Source organism: Ambystoma mexicanum, chromosome 13 (genome assembly GCF_040938575.1).
Source record: "Ambystoma mexicanum isolate Mex_15411 chromosome 13, UKY_AmexF1_1, whole genome shotgun sequence".
Classification (NCBI taxonomy): domain Eukaryota; kingdom Metazoa; phylum Chordata; class Amphibia; order Caudata; family Ambystomatidae; genus Ambystoma; species Ambystoma mexicanum.
In genome coordinates, this window is record NC_090938.1 from 707,434,637 (window position 1) to 707,455,298 (window position 20,662).

The window sequence follows — 20,662 nt, forward strand, 5'->3', positions numbered from 1 at the left end:
TTGGCTTGTGTACAAGTATTAGGCAATTGCCAGGCACTACCATGAGATGATAAGGTACTCACACCATTTTGCACTGGCTACCATCAATGGCCAGTTAATACCACTACGGCAGTGCCTAGAAAATGCCTTTCCCATGCCTATACAAAAGCCCAAACTGTTGTCATTGCCAAACGCTTGTTTTCTTAACTGTTTCCCTCCAGACTACTCATGCCCTACCATATCTATGCCCCCTTAACTCGCAGGCTATTTAGTTAATGCTAATTATTGAATGCGTGAGCCATCTAAAAGGTGAGCCTAGCAGGTAAGCCTTTAACTTCAACATAGGGGTATTGATATTGCTTGGCAGTCTTTTGTCCTCTGCCTTTGTTAGTTTTCTGCTGGCACAGCCAAGCGAATGACATTTTTCTCATCTCAGAGAGCTATGTATTTGATTACTTTTATAGTTTCAAAGTGAGTAAAAAAATTACTCTCCAAGGTTCTTGCTGTCTGAGCACTGGGTTGGGCATCAAAGCAGAGTGATGTCTGCAGATTAAAATTGGAGGGCTTTAGCCCTCCCAAGCCCATGTCTGGCGACGCCCATGCCAATCCAGCTGTCTGTAACCTTGCAGTGTCATTGCTAGGAGTGGGGGGTTGGTTGCCTCCTCTGAAATGAAATCCTGCCCCTTCCTTTTGCCCTCCCCCCTCAGCTGGGCTACTTTCTCTGCACTGTCTGAAACAGAACACATGCAGGGCCTCAATCAATGCTGTGCACAACAATGGAGAGTTGGTAAATTCCCCCTGCAGCCAGGAGCAGCCCCTCCAATCAGAATGTAATGCACAAAGCCGCTAATGATGGGTCATTAGTGACTTAATGGTTTAGTGCCTACATTCTGATGGGAGGGGCGGTGCAGTGGGGTGTGGTAATTGGTGTGCACAACCGATTCTCTTCAGGAGTGCTTCTGACTTCACACTGCCACTTTAAAGGTGCCCCCCTACTGTTGTCTGTGGCCCCCCTAAATTTGAATCCTGGCGACACCGCTGATCCTTGTGAGATTCCAACACAGGACGGACCGTACACTGCAACCCAGAATAACAACACATTTAGCAGCGGCAGTATAACACCCCCAGCTCCCGTAGGTCACAGGACAGTCACAGTATCTCTCAGCCAACTCTCAAACCATCGCCACCACCCCCAACGGCCCGCATAAACCCCTGTGGAGAATTTCAGTAACACCTTACCTTACATGTTCGCTGACACGGAGGCCGAGCATCCCCCCCACCACCCCCGTGATCCCGCTATGACTCCTCCCCGTTCTGCTAAGTAGTACTTGGCTTGTGTGACGTCATTCACACGTCGTCCGCGTGCTGACGGCAGATTGGCAACAGACTCGTCCGTCTAGGTTTGGAGGCATTTGTGAGGTAACGGAGTAGGCGTGGGGAATGCACTGTTCATTCGAAAATGTCCGCCCCGTCCCGCCTTCGCCAATCCTTGGTTAATCGCCCACTCCTCCGGGAACAGACTGCGTTTGGCGTTGGAAACGTCGACAGGAATACTTGGTGAGCTTGATGCACACCCATGGGAAGCTCTCTTCTGTAGCCTCTTTTGTATGACGGTGTTCAGTTTGGCTTTCCTTTCATAAGACACACGGTTTTATGGAAAGACTTCGGAGTCGACATCATACAGGGCGTCATAATCTCACCGAGCGAACCCTGTCTTGGCAGCTGGCACAGGAGGGGATCCCGTCGGTGGGGTTATGTGTATTTAGCTCAAGTGTCCTTTCCCGCCCGAGCACAGCTGCCTTCCGGTCCAGACCTAACCACTTCCGCTAAAAGGTAAGGGCTTCGACGAGTTGGTTTCTGAGATTGTATTTTCCTAGAAAAACTAAAATATGTGCGTTTCAATCATTTTGCTGCTAGTTCGTTTTCACGATTTTTGTGCATAATAACTTGTTTTCCTAGAAATAGGTTGTCCCTTTTGAAAAAAGAGATGCCATTTTGCAAAAAGTAGCGGAGTACTTGGTGCGTACTTTGTCATGTGATTGCAAGACCCAAAAATAAGTTAATTGATGGGTTCGGAATAGAAATTATTGGCGCAAACAAACAACACTACTGACAGTACTTTGGTATTAGCAGCGCAGCTTACAAATTGCCTTTTAGTTCCTGTGTGACCTGATCATTGGTTTGGCCCTGTCAAGGTGTCCAGTTTAGGGAGGTAAGAGAGTTGAGGTGGTGTAGAGCCATATATGTGCTTTGGTGTCAGAGTCTCTGACCTGATGCCCACTACGCCTTGTTTTGGCCAGGTTTGTCTTTGATCATTCAAATTGTTTCATAGTAATGGAGTTGATAGCAGCCTGATGGACCAAAATAGACTCACAGATGAGACTGGCATGCACTGTGCTCCTCAAATCTGGAATTGTTCGTAGATCTTGGCAAGTAGCACAACGAAAAGAACTGGCACCAACACGGTACCAGGGCCCAATGGCATAGCTCTCAACTCACACGCTTTTGGTGGGTGTCACCCGCCTTGTAAAGGGCTGGATCACCCTGGCAAGCCTACTGCACGCCCATTCATTCCAATGGGCGTCACACCCGCCAAAAACAAAATCGGGTGATTTCACCCGCCTTTGCAGCACAAATGGTTGAGAGCTGTGCAATGGGCAAGATCCAAGCTAGAACAGAATGAATGCTCTGGATACTCAAACGGGATTGGACTAGGCATCGTCGTTTCCCTCTGCTTGCTCCCCTCCCCTTATTCAGGAGACAAATCAGAAACTAAACACCCACTGCAGGGTACCCGGAATCCTTACAGTGGGTCAGTGGTAGCGAGAACTGCAGCCAGTGGGGAAATGTACAGAACTAGTGGAGGGAGACTAGTGTGCGCTCCCTAAAGCTAACTTGGACAGCGCCTCACTTGATTCAGGAGGGGAAGAGAACAAACTAGATGGGAGACTATGACAAACTGGAACGGAATGGAGACTGAAGGGGGTGGCTAAGGGCCCTTAGGAAGAATTCCTGAGAAATTCCAACCCACACAGGGAGAAGCTGAGATAGAGGTTGTCGTGGGAAGCTGCTGACTTGGTGAGCCAATTGGATCAGCAAACCTTCTAGGCAGGATGGGAAGCACAATAAAATGCCTGCAAAGTCCCTGTATTGTATTGGAGAGGTCAGCAGGTGAAAGTGGACCAAAAGACTAGGAGTGTGTTGCAATTGGAGGCAGTATTGGCTTGTTTGCAGAGAGGAAAGATATGGTGTTGGAATTGAGAGTGGCACCCATTAGCAGTTTTTTATGGGTGAATATGTGAGTGAGACGTAAGACAGAATTATGTGAAGTAGAGGTGTGGAGGTGGAGTTGACTGGGTACAATATGCATAGAACCAGTTTAGTGAGCCAGGGGGTCCATTTCCCTATAGGTGTTCGAGGGGAGTAGAGATGGGAGTCTGAATGGACATTCAGGTTTGGAGGCAAGTGGAGAGTAAACAATGGAGAAGAAAACAGTGATAAGATGACGTGCTGAAGTGTGTAAAGGCGAAGTGGGGGTAGAATAGTGGAGACTGGTGCAGTGAGAGTGAGGTTAAAGGCTGAGGCAGGCACCCAGACGAAAGGCACGCCCTGGCAATCAAACTACCCCGTTTAGTTGCCCTAAGAAGTCGTAGAGGGATTCTGCGGAGGCTACATCCCATAGACCACCAAAGATCAGAGCAGATTAGACAGTAGGGTTACCCTACCTATAGCAAACCACTCTTGAAGCGAGCAGTTTTGGACTAACTAGCCTGGTTTAAGGAGTTAGGAGCCCCTTCAAGACTGAGGGGAAACAGTACAGGGATCACTCCTAGTCTGGGAACCCCTATTACCTCTTTCGAAATACTTTTTGAATAAAAGTTGAAAACAGACTATAGTCGTGTGACTCATGTGAAAACCTTGTTGCATCTGTTAATCTGCTTTTTTACTCTGCCAAATCACCACCGTAGTAGTATCGGAGGACCTAGACTTGCTTGCAACAAGGCATACTTTCCCCTGCTTAAGGGATGTCCAGTTCTTAGTCGGCTGGAAGGAAGAAAATGAGCGAGGGGGAAGAGATGGGGAAAGCAGGCAAGGGATGTGTGAACACCAACCAGGGGTGTTGCTAGGTCTGGAAAAGATCCGGGGCTATGTGCTAATTTTGGGACCTTCGGGACTGGTGGCTAGCTAGCCTTTTTGGTTGTAACCCTTGAGCTTCTATCCGGGGCTACAACCAAAAGACCCGGGGCTATAGCCCCTTCACCCCCCCACCCAGCAACGCCTCTGGTGAACACGGAGGGAGGGATGCAGCGGTGGTGTAAAAGGGAGGGGACCAGTATGTCCTTAAGGCTTGGTTTAATTGGTGTATATCGAAGGCAGATTTTGAGAATTTTAAGTTGGATGCACGTGGATCTCAAACGTGTGCTCTGCAATACCGGAAGTCTGTTCACTTATTTGCATGGGAATCTCAGTACATGGTACTCCAGGTGACTGCCGAGGGTGGGATAGGCCTGGATAGTCTATGAATAATGGGAGATGTTGTTGCTAGCTAAGGTAAGGGAATGGAGTGCTGCGATTTAAAAGCCCTGCTATCCTCATGTCAAAAAAGTTATTCAGAGTTTGATCCCTGTCGTATTTTTTTATTAACCAATATCAAATTGAACACTTTTTTTCCTAGGTGAAATGTGTTTACCAGAAAAGCTGGTTCGGGAAAGAACAGTTGTTTTGATGGTATCTTGTCATTTATTTGTATCTTACCAACAAGCCGAACTGGAAAAAATTAACTGTGGCAACAAAAAAGCTGTACATCAATCCTGAAGAGACCTTACTTGACTAAAAACAGAAATAAAGGTTCCACACTGAGGTGCGATGGTAGCCATTAAGCTCTTGTTTGTAGCCTAGAAGAAAGAGCCTGGCTAGCTTGACACCAATAGATCCCCAGGCCAACTGATGCCGAACAAACACATCTGTGTGAATTTAGCTCTGTACATTTGGGAAAACCTCTCTATGTCATTTAAAGCATAAGGGGTAATAAATAATAGAGAAAACGGCATTTCCATCGCACGTGTAAGTTAGATTTGTGGGACGCTCTGTACAAACTCCTTGTTCCCTAGTGGTAGCTCCTGGTCACTGGTTAATGCTGGATACCCAGGAGCAGCTTTTAGCTCCTGCTTATCCAATCTTAATTTCGAGCCCTGTAACACGTTATCGGCTCATCCATGGCACACAGCTCCTGTACATGTTGATGAGCGGGCTGGCTAATTTTGCAGAATGGGAGCAGTTTTTAATTGGCATATACTCTCTGGGGGCTGCTGTGTCCAGTGTCTGAGAACATGACTGCATGCGTTTCACAGTGGTGTTGGTGACTGGAGTGGTCTTTTCATTGAAGTCCCAAAAGTGTACCTGCCTGGAGTGCCACATCACTCACCTGGGCCTAGCTGTGCACATTGCCTGGTCGTGAGCTTTAAGAGGGTCTGCTGGTGCAGGATAAGCAGATGGAATGTCGCTACCTCTTTTATCTGAATATCCCAATCCCTAATCTAATTTTTATGAACAAGCCAGGGTGCTCCTGACTGTGGGTTTGCTCCAGAAAGTTAATTAAGAAATGGGAACAGCATTGTGGGTTGTGAAGTTCCTGTCGTGATAGTCGTTCAGTCGTTCACAACAGACTTGGAAAATGTAGTTTTCATTTTTGTTTTCCGACCTTGATCATGACCCTTTGTCAGCGTTGGTCATTTGAGGTCCTTCTAGAAGCAAGCTGTCTTGCACAAAAGTGTCTGTCTTACTCTTGATGACAAAACGATTGCAGGGTCCATGGGCACAACTGTATTGTGTTGGACTGCCAAATCTCACTTTTAGGGCATAATTCTGCTTCAAGTGTAGTCCTTATCCACACAACTGCACTGTTGCCAAAGGCTTAATCTTACCGCTTACTGGAGTGATCACTTTCTCCTTTCCTCCAAGCTCACCCTCTCTACCCCTCAGCCAAGCCAACTCCAGCACTGCCATCCACCTTCTCGGTTACCCGACCCATGAAGCATGTGTCAGTTGAGTCTTTCGCCACCACTTTCGCACCCCCCTCCCTCTTTGGCTGACACACACCCTGACACAGCCCTTTCCATGCTCCACTCTGCTATATCTGATACGCTTGATGTTCTTGCCCCTGTCATAAGGGTTCGCCTGAAGCCCAAAGCCAAGTGCAACTCCTGGTACGACTCAGACCTTGTCACCCTTAAATGCAAGTGCAGGGTGGCTGAGAGGAAATGGCGCGCTTCAGGCACACCCTCTGACAAACTGGCCTGCCACCTGCTCCAAGGCAATACTGGCTCTCTGTGCGCACCAAGAAGAGAGCTCACATCCAAGCCCGCATCTCTGTGGCATCTAACTCGGCCGAACTCTTTAAAATCTGCAAGGAACTGGCCAATCCTGCTGCAGTCTCTACCTCTCCTCCCCCTACTCCCTGCTCTTCCTCTGGCCCTTCTTCGGCCACCTCTACTCCCTCCTTCTCAAGTCCGATCTATGAAAGTCTTGTCGAAACAGGTTCACTCCTGTTCCTCCAAAACCATCAAGGACCACATTGACACCCTGACTCCTGCTCTGGCTGACTTCTGCAGCCACTCCTTTGCCACTGGAGTCTACCCTTCCCCCCTGAAGCACTCCCCTGTGCATCCTCTTCCACTTAAGAAACTTTCTGCCAACCTGTCCTGCCCGGCTAACTATCGTCCAATCTCCATCAATCCTTTCTTGGGCAAACTCCTGGAAAAGCTGGCTATCTCCCAGCTTAATCTTCACACTGAATCTGTTGGTTGTCTCCATGACCATCAGTCTGGCTTCAGAGCTGCCAGAAGCACGGAAACTGCTCTCCTGAAAATCCGTGAAGATCTGCTCTCCAATCTTGATTCCAACATCCCCTGTGTCCTCGTCTTACTGGATCTCTCTTCTGATTTTGACACGGTCAACCATGCCATCCTGCTCAACCGTCTCCGTGATAACCTGGGTATCACGATCAGGCCCTAGCTTGGCTGACTTCTTTCCACTCTGATCGACCCTCCCAGGTGCAACTTGGGCCCTTCCTCTCCTCTATCTCTATCTCTAGCTGTGGTGTTCCCCAGGGGTCTAACCTCTCTGCCTGGCTGTTCAACCAATACCTGGCACTTCTTGCCCACCTCATTGCCGCTCTCTGCCCCAACTTTCAGTGCTATGTGGATGACACAACTCATTTTCAGGCTCCCTTCAGCCACCTCTTCTCCTTCTCTCATCTCTGATTGTATGTCTGCTATCCAGGAGTGGTGTGCTGCCAATGATCTCTGCCTTAATGCCAGTAAGACTGAGATTCTCCTCATCGGCACACCCGCTCCCTCCTTTCCTGTCACTCTCTGGCCAGCCTCTCTTCGCTCTCTTCCTGCTCCCACCTGTGAGGTTTAAAACCTCCGGGTCATCTTCGACTCCACACTCTCCTTCTCTCCTCACATCTATGACGTCTCTAAGAAGTCACACTACCAGCTGCACCTCCTCAGAGGCATTCTTCATTTCCTCTCCTTCCCCCAGAAGCTCCCTGTCCCCACGGTTCTGGTTGTCTCTAGGCTGAACTACAGCAACAGCCTCTTTCTAAATCTGCCTGCCTCTACTCTCCGCCCCCTGCACCTCATCCAGAATAGGACTGCAAAACTTGTCCTTGGCCTCAAGCCCAGGGATCGTATCTCTATAGGACTGAAATCTCTGCATTGGCTCTCAGAGGCTGTGAGGATTAAGTTCAAAACCCTCTGCATTGTCCACAAGGCCTACAGGGGCCTGGGGCCTCAATACCTTCAAATTTCTCTTTCTAAATATCTTCTTTCTCAGGCTGTTCGCTCATCTGCCTCCAACTCCCTCAGAGTCAGTTGCTTCTCCAAGCAACAAGTTGGTGGTAGATCTCTTTCTTCGTCTGGGGCCTCCCTCTGGAACAGCCTCCGCGCCTCTCTGAAAATTGAGGAGAACCATCTCTGGTTCCGGAAGCACCTCAAGACCTTCCTTTTTGCTTCTGCTTTCTCTCCTCCTCTCCCCTGTTGAACAACTAGCTGAAACGGAAACTGCACTGGTCGCTTGGCAACCTTCTGATCTCGGGCCCAGTTCCCCTCCCTGCCAGTTGCACACCTGCATTGCTCCCTGGCAACCCTTGCACTCTGGGGCTGTTTCTGTATCCCTACAGCCCCCCACCAGCACTTGACACCTGATGTCTGCACTTACCCTTGCACCTGCCACCAGCTGGCCGCACTTCTTATTTATTGCTCTTATTTATTGTTTTATTATTTACTGTTTATCATATGTACTGCACTTCCCCTCACTCTTCCCCCTCGCACCTTCCCCAACCGCCCTCCCCTGTACTTGTGCGATCTCAATGTCACCTGGCCTAGTAAGATTGTTGTCTCTGTCTTCCCTCTGTTACCCTCCCTTGCCTTGTCGTGCCTTCAAATACTTGTGTATAGGCGCGTTATAAATGCCTTATCATATCGTATCACCACACTTATTGACATTTAGTACCACTGCAAACAGATGTCAGTTCACTGTTGCACAATTTGAAGGTAATCAATTTAGCAATCACAGGGACATGAAGAGTTGGGTGGGCACTCAAGTAATTTTAAGCGGTTAGCTATTCTGCATCATCATCATGTTTATTTCATAATAAGCCCATAAAAGAAAGATAAGTAACACAAAAATAAACATGGTGGCATAACACAGTTATAAAAGTAAAACACACTATGCATTCAAGGGTAGTGAAAGCAAGCGTCCCCAGATAGCACAAGCCTCCCTGCAATGAGAGGCAATAATGGACTCTCCCACGAATGGGAATAAGGCTAGGACCAAGTGCGGGTGAGTTTAAGGGAAGCTTGATCTAAGTCAAAAATAGAGCATGCAAAGAACTCTGCAAACTCCGAGAGCGCTCTGTCTGACAATCGCAAAGACAGGCGTTTATATTTACAAAAAGTGTCATAGGCACCTACATACTATAGGGGGCACATGTTCATGGGGATTGGGTTGCGTCGACTAACTATATGTGCAGCTGTGATGCGTCGCTTCGTGGTTGGTGGACACTACCGGGTGCCAACGTGGGGTGGGCAGGTCAGCTGGGCTCATCCGGGAGGCGCTGTCCGGTCAGGCGTGGTCAGTGTCATTGATGGACGTCTCTCTTGGCTTTCTGCACTAAGGGCCATGCACACCCCATTCATTCAATGCTGCAATGTCAGTTGCCCTGTAAATCCTACAATAGGTTATTCTACAGGTTAATGTAACACAGGAGGAATGCGCATTAGGTGGGGTACTTTGGCGATGCATCAATACAGGGTTGCTGTCATCCTGTTGACTAGGTATCATAGGCCACAGGGTCGGGTCTCAGGGCACGGGGTAAGCTGTCCGAGCTTGGGGTCTAGTTAGAAGTCATGACGGATGCTTTTACACAATGTTGGTGCAATATTAGATATCTTCTTTTACAAGCGTCATTAATCTGGGGTGAACTGGTGGGTCGTGGGACCTATGAGGGGGCACCTCTGGCCTCTGGTTATGGCCGGATTTTGCTGCTGGGCTGTAAATAATTCAGGTGGCTGTTCGTGGCCATGTGAGCTGCGGGGGAATCATAAATGCTTGAAGCGGCTCCAGCCGAATTGGGGGAGGTGAGGCGGTGTAGCTCGGGCCTTTGCTTACTCTGGCAGACTTCATTGGGAAGGGAGGGGAGGTGCCTTGGATATGCCCACGATGATAGTCTTCTCGCAAGCTGCAAATTGTATTGAGTACGAAGGGATTTGTATAATGTAAAATGGCTAAAAGGTTACACGTCTATAATTTATGCATCAGTACATAGTCCTTACAAAACACGTTAACTATATCAACAGTTCTATTAGTCACTACGGGGTAAGTATTTGCAAGATTAGCAGCTTTAGTATCATATTGTAAACACGATATGTGAGGTAGCATTAGGGTTGGTGGAGCACGCAGGAGCAACAGACCAATACGGTTGACAGCAGTAATACACGTTAAACTTGTACATTCACATTTGATGGCGTTCTATGTATCTCATTAAACAATTTACATGTGCTCACAATACTGTTGTGCTTGTGTTCCTTTGCACTCTAGCAGCATCAGGGTAGTCATGGCATAAGGACTTGGTATCACTCTCTTTTCATCGCCCCTAGAGAAGCACATAGTAGGAGGCCAGGGGCACTGAGTGTGTGTGCATAACTGAGGGGGTTTGAGTATCGTGACCATGTTGTCACACAATAACACATTCTTCTATTCGTGCATTGTTTGTAGATTTTTGACACGGGGGTCGTGCAGAAGGAATATCATTGTAATGCATTATATATATGTATACATGTATGAACAGTTTCTTGGTGTGGGATTGAGGCTTTTGTTTCATCGAGGACGGTTTACAGTTATTTCCAAGCCAGCCCCGCTGCCCGGGTAACGCTGAGGATAATGATGCACTGCGGAAGGTGAAAGATACAGTGTTTGCTCTAACACTAGCTCATGTCCGACTGGTCGTGGGAACGGGCTTTCAGCGGATCTGCCAGGGAGCGGAGGCAACAGGGTAGACGAGGACTCTCTGAAGGTGGGGGCCATGCTGCAGCGCACATGGAGTCATGTCTTAAGATGGCGTTCTGGTTTTTAAAATGGTTCCCAGGGTCTAGCCTAATACAGTACGTTTGGTCCATGTGTCGGCCAGTGGTCCACCCACCACCTGGACCCTGGTGGCAGGGGGTCCCCTGATGAGTCATAGACATCACAAGGAGGGGACTGCAGGGGAGGGGGTCTCTTTGACCTGTCCTCCCATACATTTCCCCCCTTTCGTTACTTAAGTAACGAATACCGTAAATTCCACAACCGCTCACATTCTTTTTCATCAGCCACCGCCTCATCCCATGCCGGGGTGCCCTTTATGGGCATCCAGGCCCTGCACACCCCCTTCAGGCTTTCTCCCCTTCTAGCATATTCATCTGGGCTACAAGTCAGGTATATACAATCCCTATTCCCCTCCAAGTCTACCCACACCTCCTCATACCATTCAAGTTCCCGGGGCTCCCTAATTGTTGTGTGCCATAATCTGTCTACTATATCCCCATTGCGGTATACTGGCACAATCTGGTATTTAGGCCCAGGCTCTTCGCCTGTATGCACTTGAGCTTCCTGCATAGCTTGCACTGTGCCTCGAGCATTGCCCATTGTCACCCTCATCAATGTACCATTTGGTACTGTGCCTGCACAACATCGAAGGCCCACCTGGCACACACAAAAAATCAGAAGTAAAAATACTACTGTGGGCATTAGTAGTTTGACAGTCATTCCCAACCATGATGGGACCCAGGAGAAGAGGTTGTCGAACCACGTGCTTGCTTCTGCCCCACCTTCTGTTTTCATTCTTTCTCCTAGGTTATGCACTGCTGCGATTAGGTGGGACAATGTACTATTATCTGCGTCTTCAGAAGGTACGAAAGTGCAACATGCACTTCCTATTTTTCGGCAAACACCTCTGTCTATCGCTGTTAATAGGTCTAGGACATACCTATTTTGCATTGTCATTAGCCGCAGGGCTCTCAGCTCTACCTTGATCACGTTGAAACCTTCTTCAGTATCGTTTGCTAACTGGATCAGCTCCCAACGTGTTATTTGGAGCCACTTAGCATTTGCCCGTGCCTGGATGCTTGGAATGAGTGAGGCAAAGAAAGTCTCTGCAGAACTAAACAATCGATATCTGTCTGGGATCTGTGCCAATAGTTCTGAAGATGCTTTGGATATGTAGTTGGATGATCGCCTGTTTCGGGACAGCATTTCTTCCTTGGTGCCAGAGGACAAAACATACATTTGTGGTTCTTCTGTTGGTTGGGCCTTGTTTTCGCGGGGGGCATCTTGCCCTTTCCTGCCCTTACCGATGTGGCTCTCTGGTATGACCATCAGTGCTGAATGTAGTATGGCCAGTGAGCAACTGCCGCTCCATGATTGTGGGAGATGCAAGTATGCCTGGCGGCCACACACCCAGTAGGTGTCCATGACTGCTGCTGTCCCCTTCCTCATGTCTGGGATGGTGAGAGTCCTGTTGCAGTCTTTGTTTATTCCCATTGCGGTCTTTCCTCCCCCCTGGAAGCATAGTTCATATGTTATTTCTTTCTGCAGTTTGAACAGTTTTTCTATGGCAGTCACCCATGTTAACTTTGTGATGTGCTCCTTCCAGATAGGTGTACACGTTCTTTCGATCCACTGCAGCTTTTCGGGTGACACTCCCCGCAGCGCCTCCGCTTTGCATGTAACTTCTTCATCTTTCCATCTGTTGTCTGTAAATAATGTCCCCTTTATGACAAATAATGGTTCTTTCAGGCATATTATGCCTTCCACTTTTGGGTAGCATGTTTTCTCGTTCTGCAGCATGCTTAAAGTTATTTTGTGTGCCTGAAAGGTGTTCTTAATTCTGCACAGCGTAAGAGAAGGAGACATTGGGCATTTATCAGAGGCAATTCTTTTGGTAGCAGCACCTTGGGTGTTCCTGAGGCATGGGGGATAAAGGAGCCGACATAGCAGCTCTCATTTGTTGTTTGTTTGGCAGTTGCGCTCATGTCTGCATACCATTTATTAGTCTGGTGAGGGTGTCTTGGATCCTCCATTTGATCTAAACCCAGACCATGATACTCGTCATACTTCCTACTTCCCACCTCCATTTTCCTTCTATTATTTCTAAGATATCTTGCAGCTTCTTGGGCAATGTGTGATCTATACCCCCCTTTTCCCACATCCCCCTCTTTCCATTCATCATATAGCAATGCAAACTTTTCTGCCATCTTTTTGTTCTCTTCTGTTATTCTATGATGTAATGTACTGGCTGCTGTAGGGGTGGTTACTTGTGTGGGCGGGGTGGTGGGGGTGTTGGGGGTGTTGTAAAGCCACGATATGACAGAAGGGTTGCCGGCATTTAAGCTGTGGGCATTGTAGTTAGAGACATTTTGCAGGGGACTTATGCCAACATTCATTTCAGCACTGCTTTTCTTGGAGTGGTTGATTGTTTTGGGCGGTTTCGTGTTGTACCCCCACACAAGCTGGTATCCGTTCCATACTAAAAAATCACCTTCTTTTGCCCTTTCAGTTGTTATATTTTCATTTGCATTATTACTTCTGTTCCCCCCTCCCCCCTCATTCATCTCGACAGAGATGAATGCTATGAACCAATATGTGCTTACGCCAAACAGTATCACATAAAATAGTACGATGCACACAGACAGTCCACATTCATACGAATATCTACAACTTTCTACTATAGCATTTCTATATCTCAATATTCTATTGCTCTCCGTTGCGGGCTGCCCGTTTGTTGCCATAGTTGTTCCTATTTAAAACATAAAAGTGCATTAAGTATATACATGTAAACATTTTCCTTTTGTACTGTAGCCACCATACAATTATAGCATGAGATAAAGGGAGAGGGGGGGGGGTGCAGGGAGAAGGGGAGAGAGAGAAAGACATTTTCTCATTCATATTTGATCACTTTTTTCCATTTTTCATTTCAATCATTAATGTTATTCAGTTAAATTTTTTAATTTTTTTATTTTTCCGTACCTGTAATTCAATTTGTTTGTTAGCATATTAATATACCTGATACATTTCTTTTTAATTTCACCTTTTCATTCAAGGTTTTCATTTGTTATCGTTTGCTGTTGTCTGTGCCTCCTCATCTACTTCCTCCTGAACATTATTGTATGCCCTCCGTACGTCTGTTAAATGTATCGAGTACCTCAGTCCTTTAACCTTTACTGCTGTGGGAGTACAAAAAACTACCTTGTATGGGCCATGGAATCTTGGGGCACTCCATCTGTGCACAAAACTTCTAACATAAATAAGATCATGCTGGTGGCGGCCAGATGCTGCCTGGCGCAAAAATGGAAGAACCCTGGAATGCCGGGGGAAACAGCATGGGTGACCAAGGTGCGGGCCATTTATGACATGGCGTTTCTCACACACCTCCTCGATGAGTCCAAGTCCAATATCGAGGAAATCTGGCTCCCCTTTTTTGACAAATATGGCCGGCCAGTTTAATGTCTTACGCCTAGGCCGGGTGTCTTCCCCCAGGGGCACTAGCCCATTGCCCATTGACTTGATCTTGAATTTCTCCCAGTTTGACTCATGACTTCGGAGTACCAAACGCACTTTGTGATGACATCGTAATGTTTCCTAAGAGCCCGTCAAACAAGCAACAAGTAACTACTGTAAACTTGAACTGTAGGGGGATGGGGGAGGGAAGTGGGGGGAGGGGTGATGTGTTACGATTGGTTTTTTGTTCATCCATGCTCATACGTGTTATGTACTGTTGTATCACATGTATGAAACTTAATAAAACTTGATTTAAAAAAAAAGATCCCCTGGCATTAATTGTCCTTGGGCGCTCTGTTCCACAAATGACACAGCTTGGTTTCCCTCTTCTCTTGTAAATGGCGGGGACAGTTGTCTTGAAATTGCACGCGCTGCCCTAGTCAGTTTTTTCAGATAATCAGTAAACTCATCTCCTAAAATCGTGGCGCTTCTATGTGCATCTGAGTGGCTATGCAGCGGAGAATGTGCTGTGTGCATTCTCCTCCCCGTCACAATCTCATGCGGGGACAAGTGGTGGTCCTTACTTGGCTGGTTTCTCAGCTCGAATAGTGCAAGGGGCAAACAATACACGCAGTTCTTTTTGAGTGAGAAGCATAGTTTGGATAATCTTCCTTTTAATAGGCTGTTGATCTTCTCGACAACGCCATTACTTTGAGGGTGATAAATCAAACAAAGCTTGTGTTTGATTCCCAATAATGCAGTAACTTCCTTCAATAGTTTGTTCACAAAATGAGTGCCGTTGTCTGAGCGAATCACGTCGCAAATTCCCCAGCACGGGAATACCTCTCTCACTAGGAACTTTGCTGCGCACTTAGCATCAGGACGTGCACAGGGACCAGCCTCAACCCACCTCGAGAATGGACATACAACTACTATCATGTAGCGTGCCCCATTACACCTTTCCCCCATGTCTGCGTAAACAATATGTAGTTCCCGGAAGGGCCCTGTGGGTTTTGGAATTGTCCCTCTGAGTGTCCGTAATGTCATCCCAGAATTGTATATCTGACACGTTGTGCACTCCATTGCTAATCTTGATATATGTTCCTGGAGCCCTGGCACAAACCAATCTTCCTGTATCTCTGCTGCTATGTGTTGTTTGGCATTGTGTGCTGGAAAGTGTAATTGCTGGAACGCTATCTCCATCAATTTAATGGGCATCACCACTTTACCTGTGTTATTTTGGCACCATAGTAAATCATTTGCTGATTGGCTGCAACCCCTCTTTTCCCACAATGTCTTTTCTTCATTACTTGCTCCTTCCTGTTTACTCTAGTATTTGTGATATGACATTGTACCCTTCTGGTAGTTCCTCACTCGCTTGTTGCTGCAATATGTACTCGCCTGCAGTTTCCTTTTGAAAATATGACGCCTCCTTGGCGGCAGCATCTGCTGCCGCGTTTCCCAAAGATACAATATCTGTATTGGACGTGTGGGCTTGGCACTTGACGATTGCCACCGTTGTAGGTTCTTTCAGTGCCTCAATGAATTCCTGCAGCAGTTCGGCATGTTTTACTGGGGTCCCATCCGCCCTGCGAAACCCTCTCCGTCCCCACCGGGCCAGACCACCGTGTACCGTTGTAGTCATGTATGCTGAATCTGTGTATATTGTGACTGTGCATCCCTTGGCTGCACGTAATGCTTCAATTAGGGCAACAAGTTCTGCTGCTTGAGCGGAAAAGTGTGACGGCAGGCGATATTGTACTAGCACTTCGTACTCACCTTCTTCTAATCTCACTACCGCCATTCCCACATGTTTTTCACCTGTATCCATGTCAATTGATGCTGATCCATCTACAAAGTACACTTCTCCTTCCGTTAGGGCATTTTCACTTACCACCGGGCCCTCACCCTGTTCTCCTGTGTATGTTGCACAATCGTACTCTTGCTTGTCTTCTATTGTACATGGCTCTGTGATGAATGTCGCTGGGTTTACTGTTCTGCATCTTACTATGTGGATGTTAGCACTGGATAATATTATCTCGTACACTGTTGCTCGCTGCGTTGTTAGTGTGCTTTTTGATCTTTCTAGTAATCGCGAAGAGGGAGTGTTCTACAAATAATGTAACGGAGCATCCCATTACTATAGTGGCATTTTTTTCAATGGCGAACGCGGCGGCAGCGAGAGACTGTTTGCACGCGAAGTGGCCTTGCATTACTGCGTCTAGTGTGCCACTGTAGTAAGCCAATGGCTTGTGTCCCATGGATGTTTTTTGTGTCAAGACAGCTGTCATTAGTGTTCCCTTGCAGTGGGAAAATAGGTAAAATGTGCGCTCATAGTCCGGGTTGGCGAGTACTGGAGCGCTTGAAATTAACTGTTTCAGTGACGCAAATGAGTCACTCATCTCTTTTGACCATTTTATTTCTTTGTTCTCCCGCTGGGCCTCTTTGAGTGCTTGTAGTAATGGTCTTTTGTATTCTGCGTAGTCTAGTGTCCATGCTCTGCAATAGTTGCACATTCCTAAAAACTTTTGCATTTCTTTTACTGTTTTTGGCTCTCTTACTGCCGTGATTGCTTCTACTCTGTCAGGTATTATCTTTTTTCCATCCTTTGATATCAGCTGTCCCAGGTATAATACTTCTGGTTGGCAGTATTGTAGTTTCTCTCTGTCCACTTTGTACCCTTTGTGGGCTAGCAGTGTTAGGAGTGTAACTGAGTCCTTTCTGCACTCTTCCTCATTCTGTGCGCATATGAGCAAGTCATCTACGTACTGAATGATTGTACTCTCAGCTGTCAAGTTTCCCAAGTCTTTGTGGAGGATATGATTGAATATAATGGGGCCCTCACAGTAACCCTGTGGTAACCTGCAATGCTCATATCTTTTCCCCCCTAGTGTAAATGCTGTCAAGTATCTGCTCTCTTCTGCTAGTGGAATGGAGAAAAATGCATTTTTCAAATCAACTACTGTGAAATGTGATGCGTTTTTTGGGATACTGCAAAGTATTGATGCAGGGTTCGGGACTAGGGGAAACTCTTTTTGTATGACGTCATTTAGTGGGCGTAGGTCCTGGATCATCCTCCATGCCCCTCCCTTTGCTTTTTTGATCGGATAAATGCAAGTATTACATGGGGAATTTGAGGGTATTATTATTCCCTGGGCCAATAAGGCACTTATCGTTTCCTTTATCCCTTTCTCAGCTTCGCGGGACAATGGGTACTGTTTGACTTGGGGCAGGATTGCTCCTGGTTTTAGTTTTATCGTGACTGGGGTGACTCCGTGCAACAACCCTACATCATGGGCGCCTGTATTCCAGAAGTTGCTCGGCACTAATTTCATGTTGTCATCAAAAAAGGAAGGTGGGGCTACCACCACAGCCATTAACTGTAAAGGCACTTGTCTTGTTTGTATCAAGATATCACATGGTATTGCTATTTCCATTATTATTTCTCAGTCACTTTCTGAGTCTGAAAAGAGATCCTCATCTGATAGATCACGTAATGCAATGTCAGCATTGATGCATAACACAGTGCGCCATTCACACACATCTATGTCCATACCGATCACTGCAATTCTTTTGGCTGATATCTGTACTGCATGCAAATCTAAAGATATCACTGACCCCGATGTAATGTCTGTGCGTACTATTGGGCGGAAGGCAAATTCTGTTGGCACCCTCCATTCTAACCTTTTTAGCTCAGGTACCACTCGGGCTAGAGTTTTCAACCCTTCAATGAACACACTTTCATCTACAGGCATGCCACGTATCTCTGCTGCTGTTGCTCGCGCATGTACCACTAGCATTACACGCAGCAGGCATATTCCTGGGGTGGAGCAAACTATCCCTCTTTCTGTGAAGGATATAGTCATATTGAGCTTGCTGAGAAGGTCCCTTCCGAGCAAGTTTTTTGGAGAATGTTCGTCATACAGTAGAGGCGTTCTCACTGTTTTACCCCCCACTGTCACATCCAACTCTTCTGTGTAAGGTACTTCCATGGCAGCCCCAGAGAACCCTGTGTCTCCAACCTACGGTTAGAAAGCGGAAACCGACCCTCACGTATGCATGATTTATCGGCTCCCGAATCCACCATAAATATGAACTGCTTGTCTCCTATCTGTCCCCCCACTAATGGTTCCTCCGCTGCATTGTAGGTGGAGGATAGGATGGGACACGCAAGTGTTCCCTGTGGGCTGTCCTATGCTGGCTGCCTCACTGCTCCCCCTTGACTAAAGACATTACCTGACACAACAGCTACACCGCTGTAGGGGGCGGGGGCAGGTGCCCCGTTCGCGACTGTTGCGAAAGGGTTTCCTGGGGTGTAGTGCATAGGTTCGTCATTCTGTGGGTGACCCTGTGTTCTATTGTGTTGAACGGGTCTCTGGTCTACATACCCTTGCTCCTGTTGCCTCTGTTGTCTTCCCATTGGTAGGCCGTATGGGCTCCCTGGGTGGGGGTTAGCGTATTGCTCCAAATCCTGAAATCCGTTATTTGGTGTGTTCCTACATTCTCGTGAGAAGTGCCCCCACCTCCCGCAATTCCAACAGCTCCCTTGTACACCTCTGGGGCCTTGCCCCCCATATCCTCCATTACCACCGTACCCCTGCCCCCCTCCTCTGCGACCCCTGTACCCACCTCGTCCCCCTCGAGGGGCCCAATCCTGCCACTGCGGACCTCCGTACTGCTTCTGTCCGTTCCACTGTGGTTGTCCCACTCCTGCCCAATTCGCTGCCATCTTCCCCTGTATTGCTACCAGCCCCTCCTCCTCCTCGTCTCCCTCCCTGCTATGTGGGAGCGCCGCAACCTCTGCAGCGACCTTCACCAGTTTCGTTTGTACTAACTTGGCCTCATCTGCCAATCTTTTTTGTGCTATTTCTTTTTCTCGTTTCTTTATTCGTTTGCAGTGGTGTACTATTATACTCTGTATCTTGGGCCACCCCTTCGCCTCGATCCCTGCAATTTTGTCAAGTGCTTTTTGTACCTCTTTAGGCAGGCCTCTCTTTATTATGAAATAAAATAATGATGTTGACTGGTACCAGGGCGTGCTCGTTTCCGCTCTCCACATCTCCTGTACCCGGAAAATGTAATCCATAGCATCCTCCCCCTCATTCATTGTGCATTGCATAACTGACTGTAAGTCTGGTGTATCTGGAAATGTTTCTCTTAATGCGTCCCACACTCGTGCTCGCACTGTGTTGAATGAGGCACCATCATGACGGTCACAATCTAGTGTTACCCCCGGGAAACCAGCTTTTACCCACACTCTATCTGCCTGGTCCCCCACCGCTGATACTAGCAGGCTCTTTACATCCCCTACCGGCAGTGGGACCCCAGCTGTGTGCTTCTCGAATGCATATATCCCTCCGGACAGTGCTGGTAACAACTTTAACAGATTGGCCTTATCCATTTGAGCCCAGGGTATGTAGTTTGGTCTCTCTCCTCCCCTGTGTATCAATGGGAGTTGTAACTTCCCCTTTGTCGCTTTGCTTGTACTCACCTTGTTCCCTTCTTCCCTAGTGGAGCCATTCTCCCCAGCCTTTTTCTTAATCATCCTGTCCATTCTTCATCCATTGTTCTCCCCAGATGTGCACTATCCATCCTCCCACTCTCTCCTCCCATTGCCACACTTAATCTCCCACCTTCTTCTTCATCGTCCTCCACATCACACCACAAATCCTCTCTTCCCCCTGCGACCAAAATCTCATCATCCGCATGTTCACTTGCCCTGTCTATTTCTATTATTCGCGTGGGCTCTTCTTGTATTCTGAACAATATTTCCCCCTTCTTCCACCACTCTTCAATTGCCCTGTCATTGTTTTGTGCCCTTGGTGTTTGCTCTAACCGGGCAGCATTAGTCCCACTTTGCTCACAGATATTCTTAATTCTAGATAATTCCTCTCTTGCTAATGAGAGCCTTGAATCTAAGTCCTCTGTTAACTTTTCTATGTCTACTGCAGGTGTACTTATCTGTCCACGCTGTCTATGACTTTCATACGGCGGGGGTGCAGTCGGGCCATGTGTTGTTGTAGCTTGAGTTGGGGGCACATATGTGGGGTCACTATACCCTTCTGCGGGCACCGGTTTATTAAGTATAGGGTACAACCGTGTCACTTCACCTGACTTTTCTTCCTCGGTCATTTCTTTCTCGTCTTTGGGTATGAGTAATGGGTTATCTGTGGTGTACGGCAAATTGGTCGTCAGCTCTACCTTTTTGATAGGGGGCACCTCTTCAAACAATCACCAGAGATCTAATATCTCCCTCCTATTGTGGAACTGTTCCCCTTATATTTCATAAAGATGCAGGTAGCCACCATGTCTAGAACATTTTTATCAAACAATCCTCCTTCGGGCCATATTTGGGGCAGACCTTCTCCCTTTAACTCTGTGACCCACTGATCGTGGTATTTTCTAATGCGTTCAGCATATCCAGGTAAACTCTTACAGATATGGGCCAGGGGCATCTCTGTCCCCATTGTATGCGTTTGGCTGGTGTAACTATTTATATATATATATATATATATTTGTATCTTTAAAACCTTGTACTTTTTTTGACACTTTGGCAATAAGGCAGTGTGTGGTTGTGTAGCTTATATTAAAAATAACTTAGGGGGCACATACAAGAGCAAACCACCTTTTACACTCTACCAAT

At 47.3% G+C, this 20,662-nt stretch overlaps 3 protein-coding genes across 4 annotated transcripts in view; 1 reads left to right on the forward strand and 2 right to left on the reverse strand.

Moving 5' to 3' along the window:
- Nucleotides 1-1,318, reverse strand: part of LOC138521761 (E3 ubiquitin-protein ligase TRIM17-like) — an 870,777-nt gene extending 869,459 nt beyond the window's left edge. The window contains exon 1 of one of the 2 annotated variants that reach the window (XM_069634825.1): nucleotides 1,219-1,318. The gene's annotated coding sequence lies outside the window, so the exon portion shown is untranslated. The remainder of the gene's footprint in view (nucleotides 1-1,218) is intronic. The other variant, XM_069634826.1, reaches the window with a different exon arrangement.
- A 45-nt stretch (nucleotides 1,319-1,363) lies between these two features.
- LOC138521762 (E3 ubiquitin-protein ligase TRIM39-like) overlaps nucleotides 1,364-20,662 on the forward strand; it is a 1,417,788-nt gene continuing 1,398,489 nt past the window's right edge. Inside the window, exon 1 of the mRNA XM_069634827.1 lies at nucleotides 1,364-1,812. The gene's annotated coding sequence lies outside the window, so the exon portion shown is untranslated. The remainder of the gene's footprint in view (nucleotides 1,813-20,662) is intronic.
- Nucleotides 15,344-15,850, reverse strand: LOC138520503 (ribonuclease H-like). The gene has a single exon (XM_069632859.1). It carries the CDS (start codon nucleotides 15,848-15,850, stop codon nucleotides 15,344-15,346), a length of 507 nt encoding a protein of 168 aa, XP_069488960.1.

Excerpts from the sequence above, each read along its gene's own strand:
- LOC138520503 (XM_069632859.1), bottom strand. The coding sequence starts at position 15,850 with ATGGATACAGGTGAAAAACATGTGGGAATGGCGGTAGTGAGATTAGAA.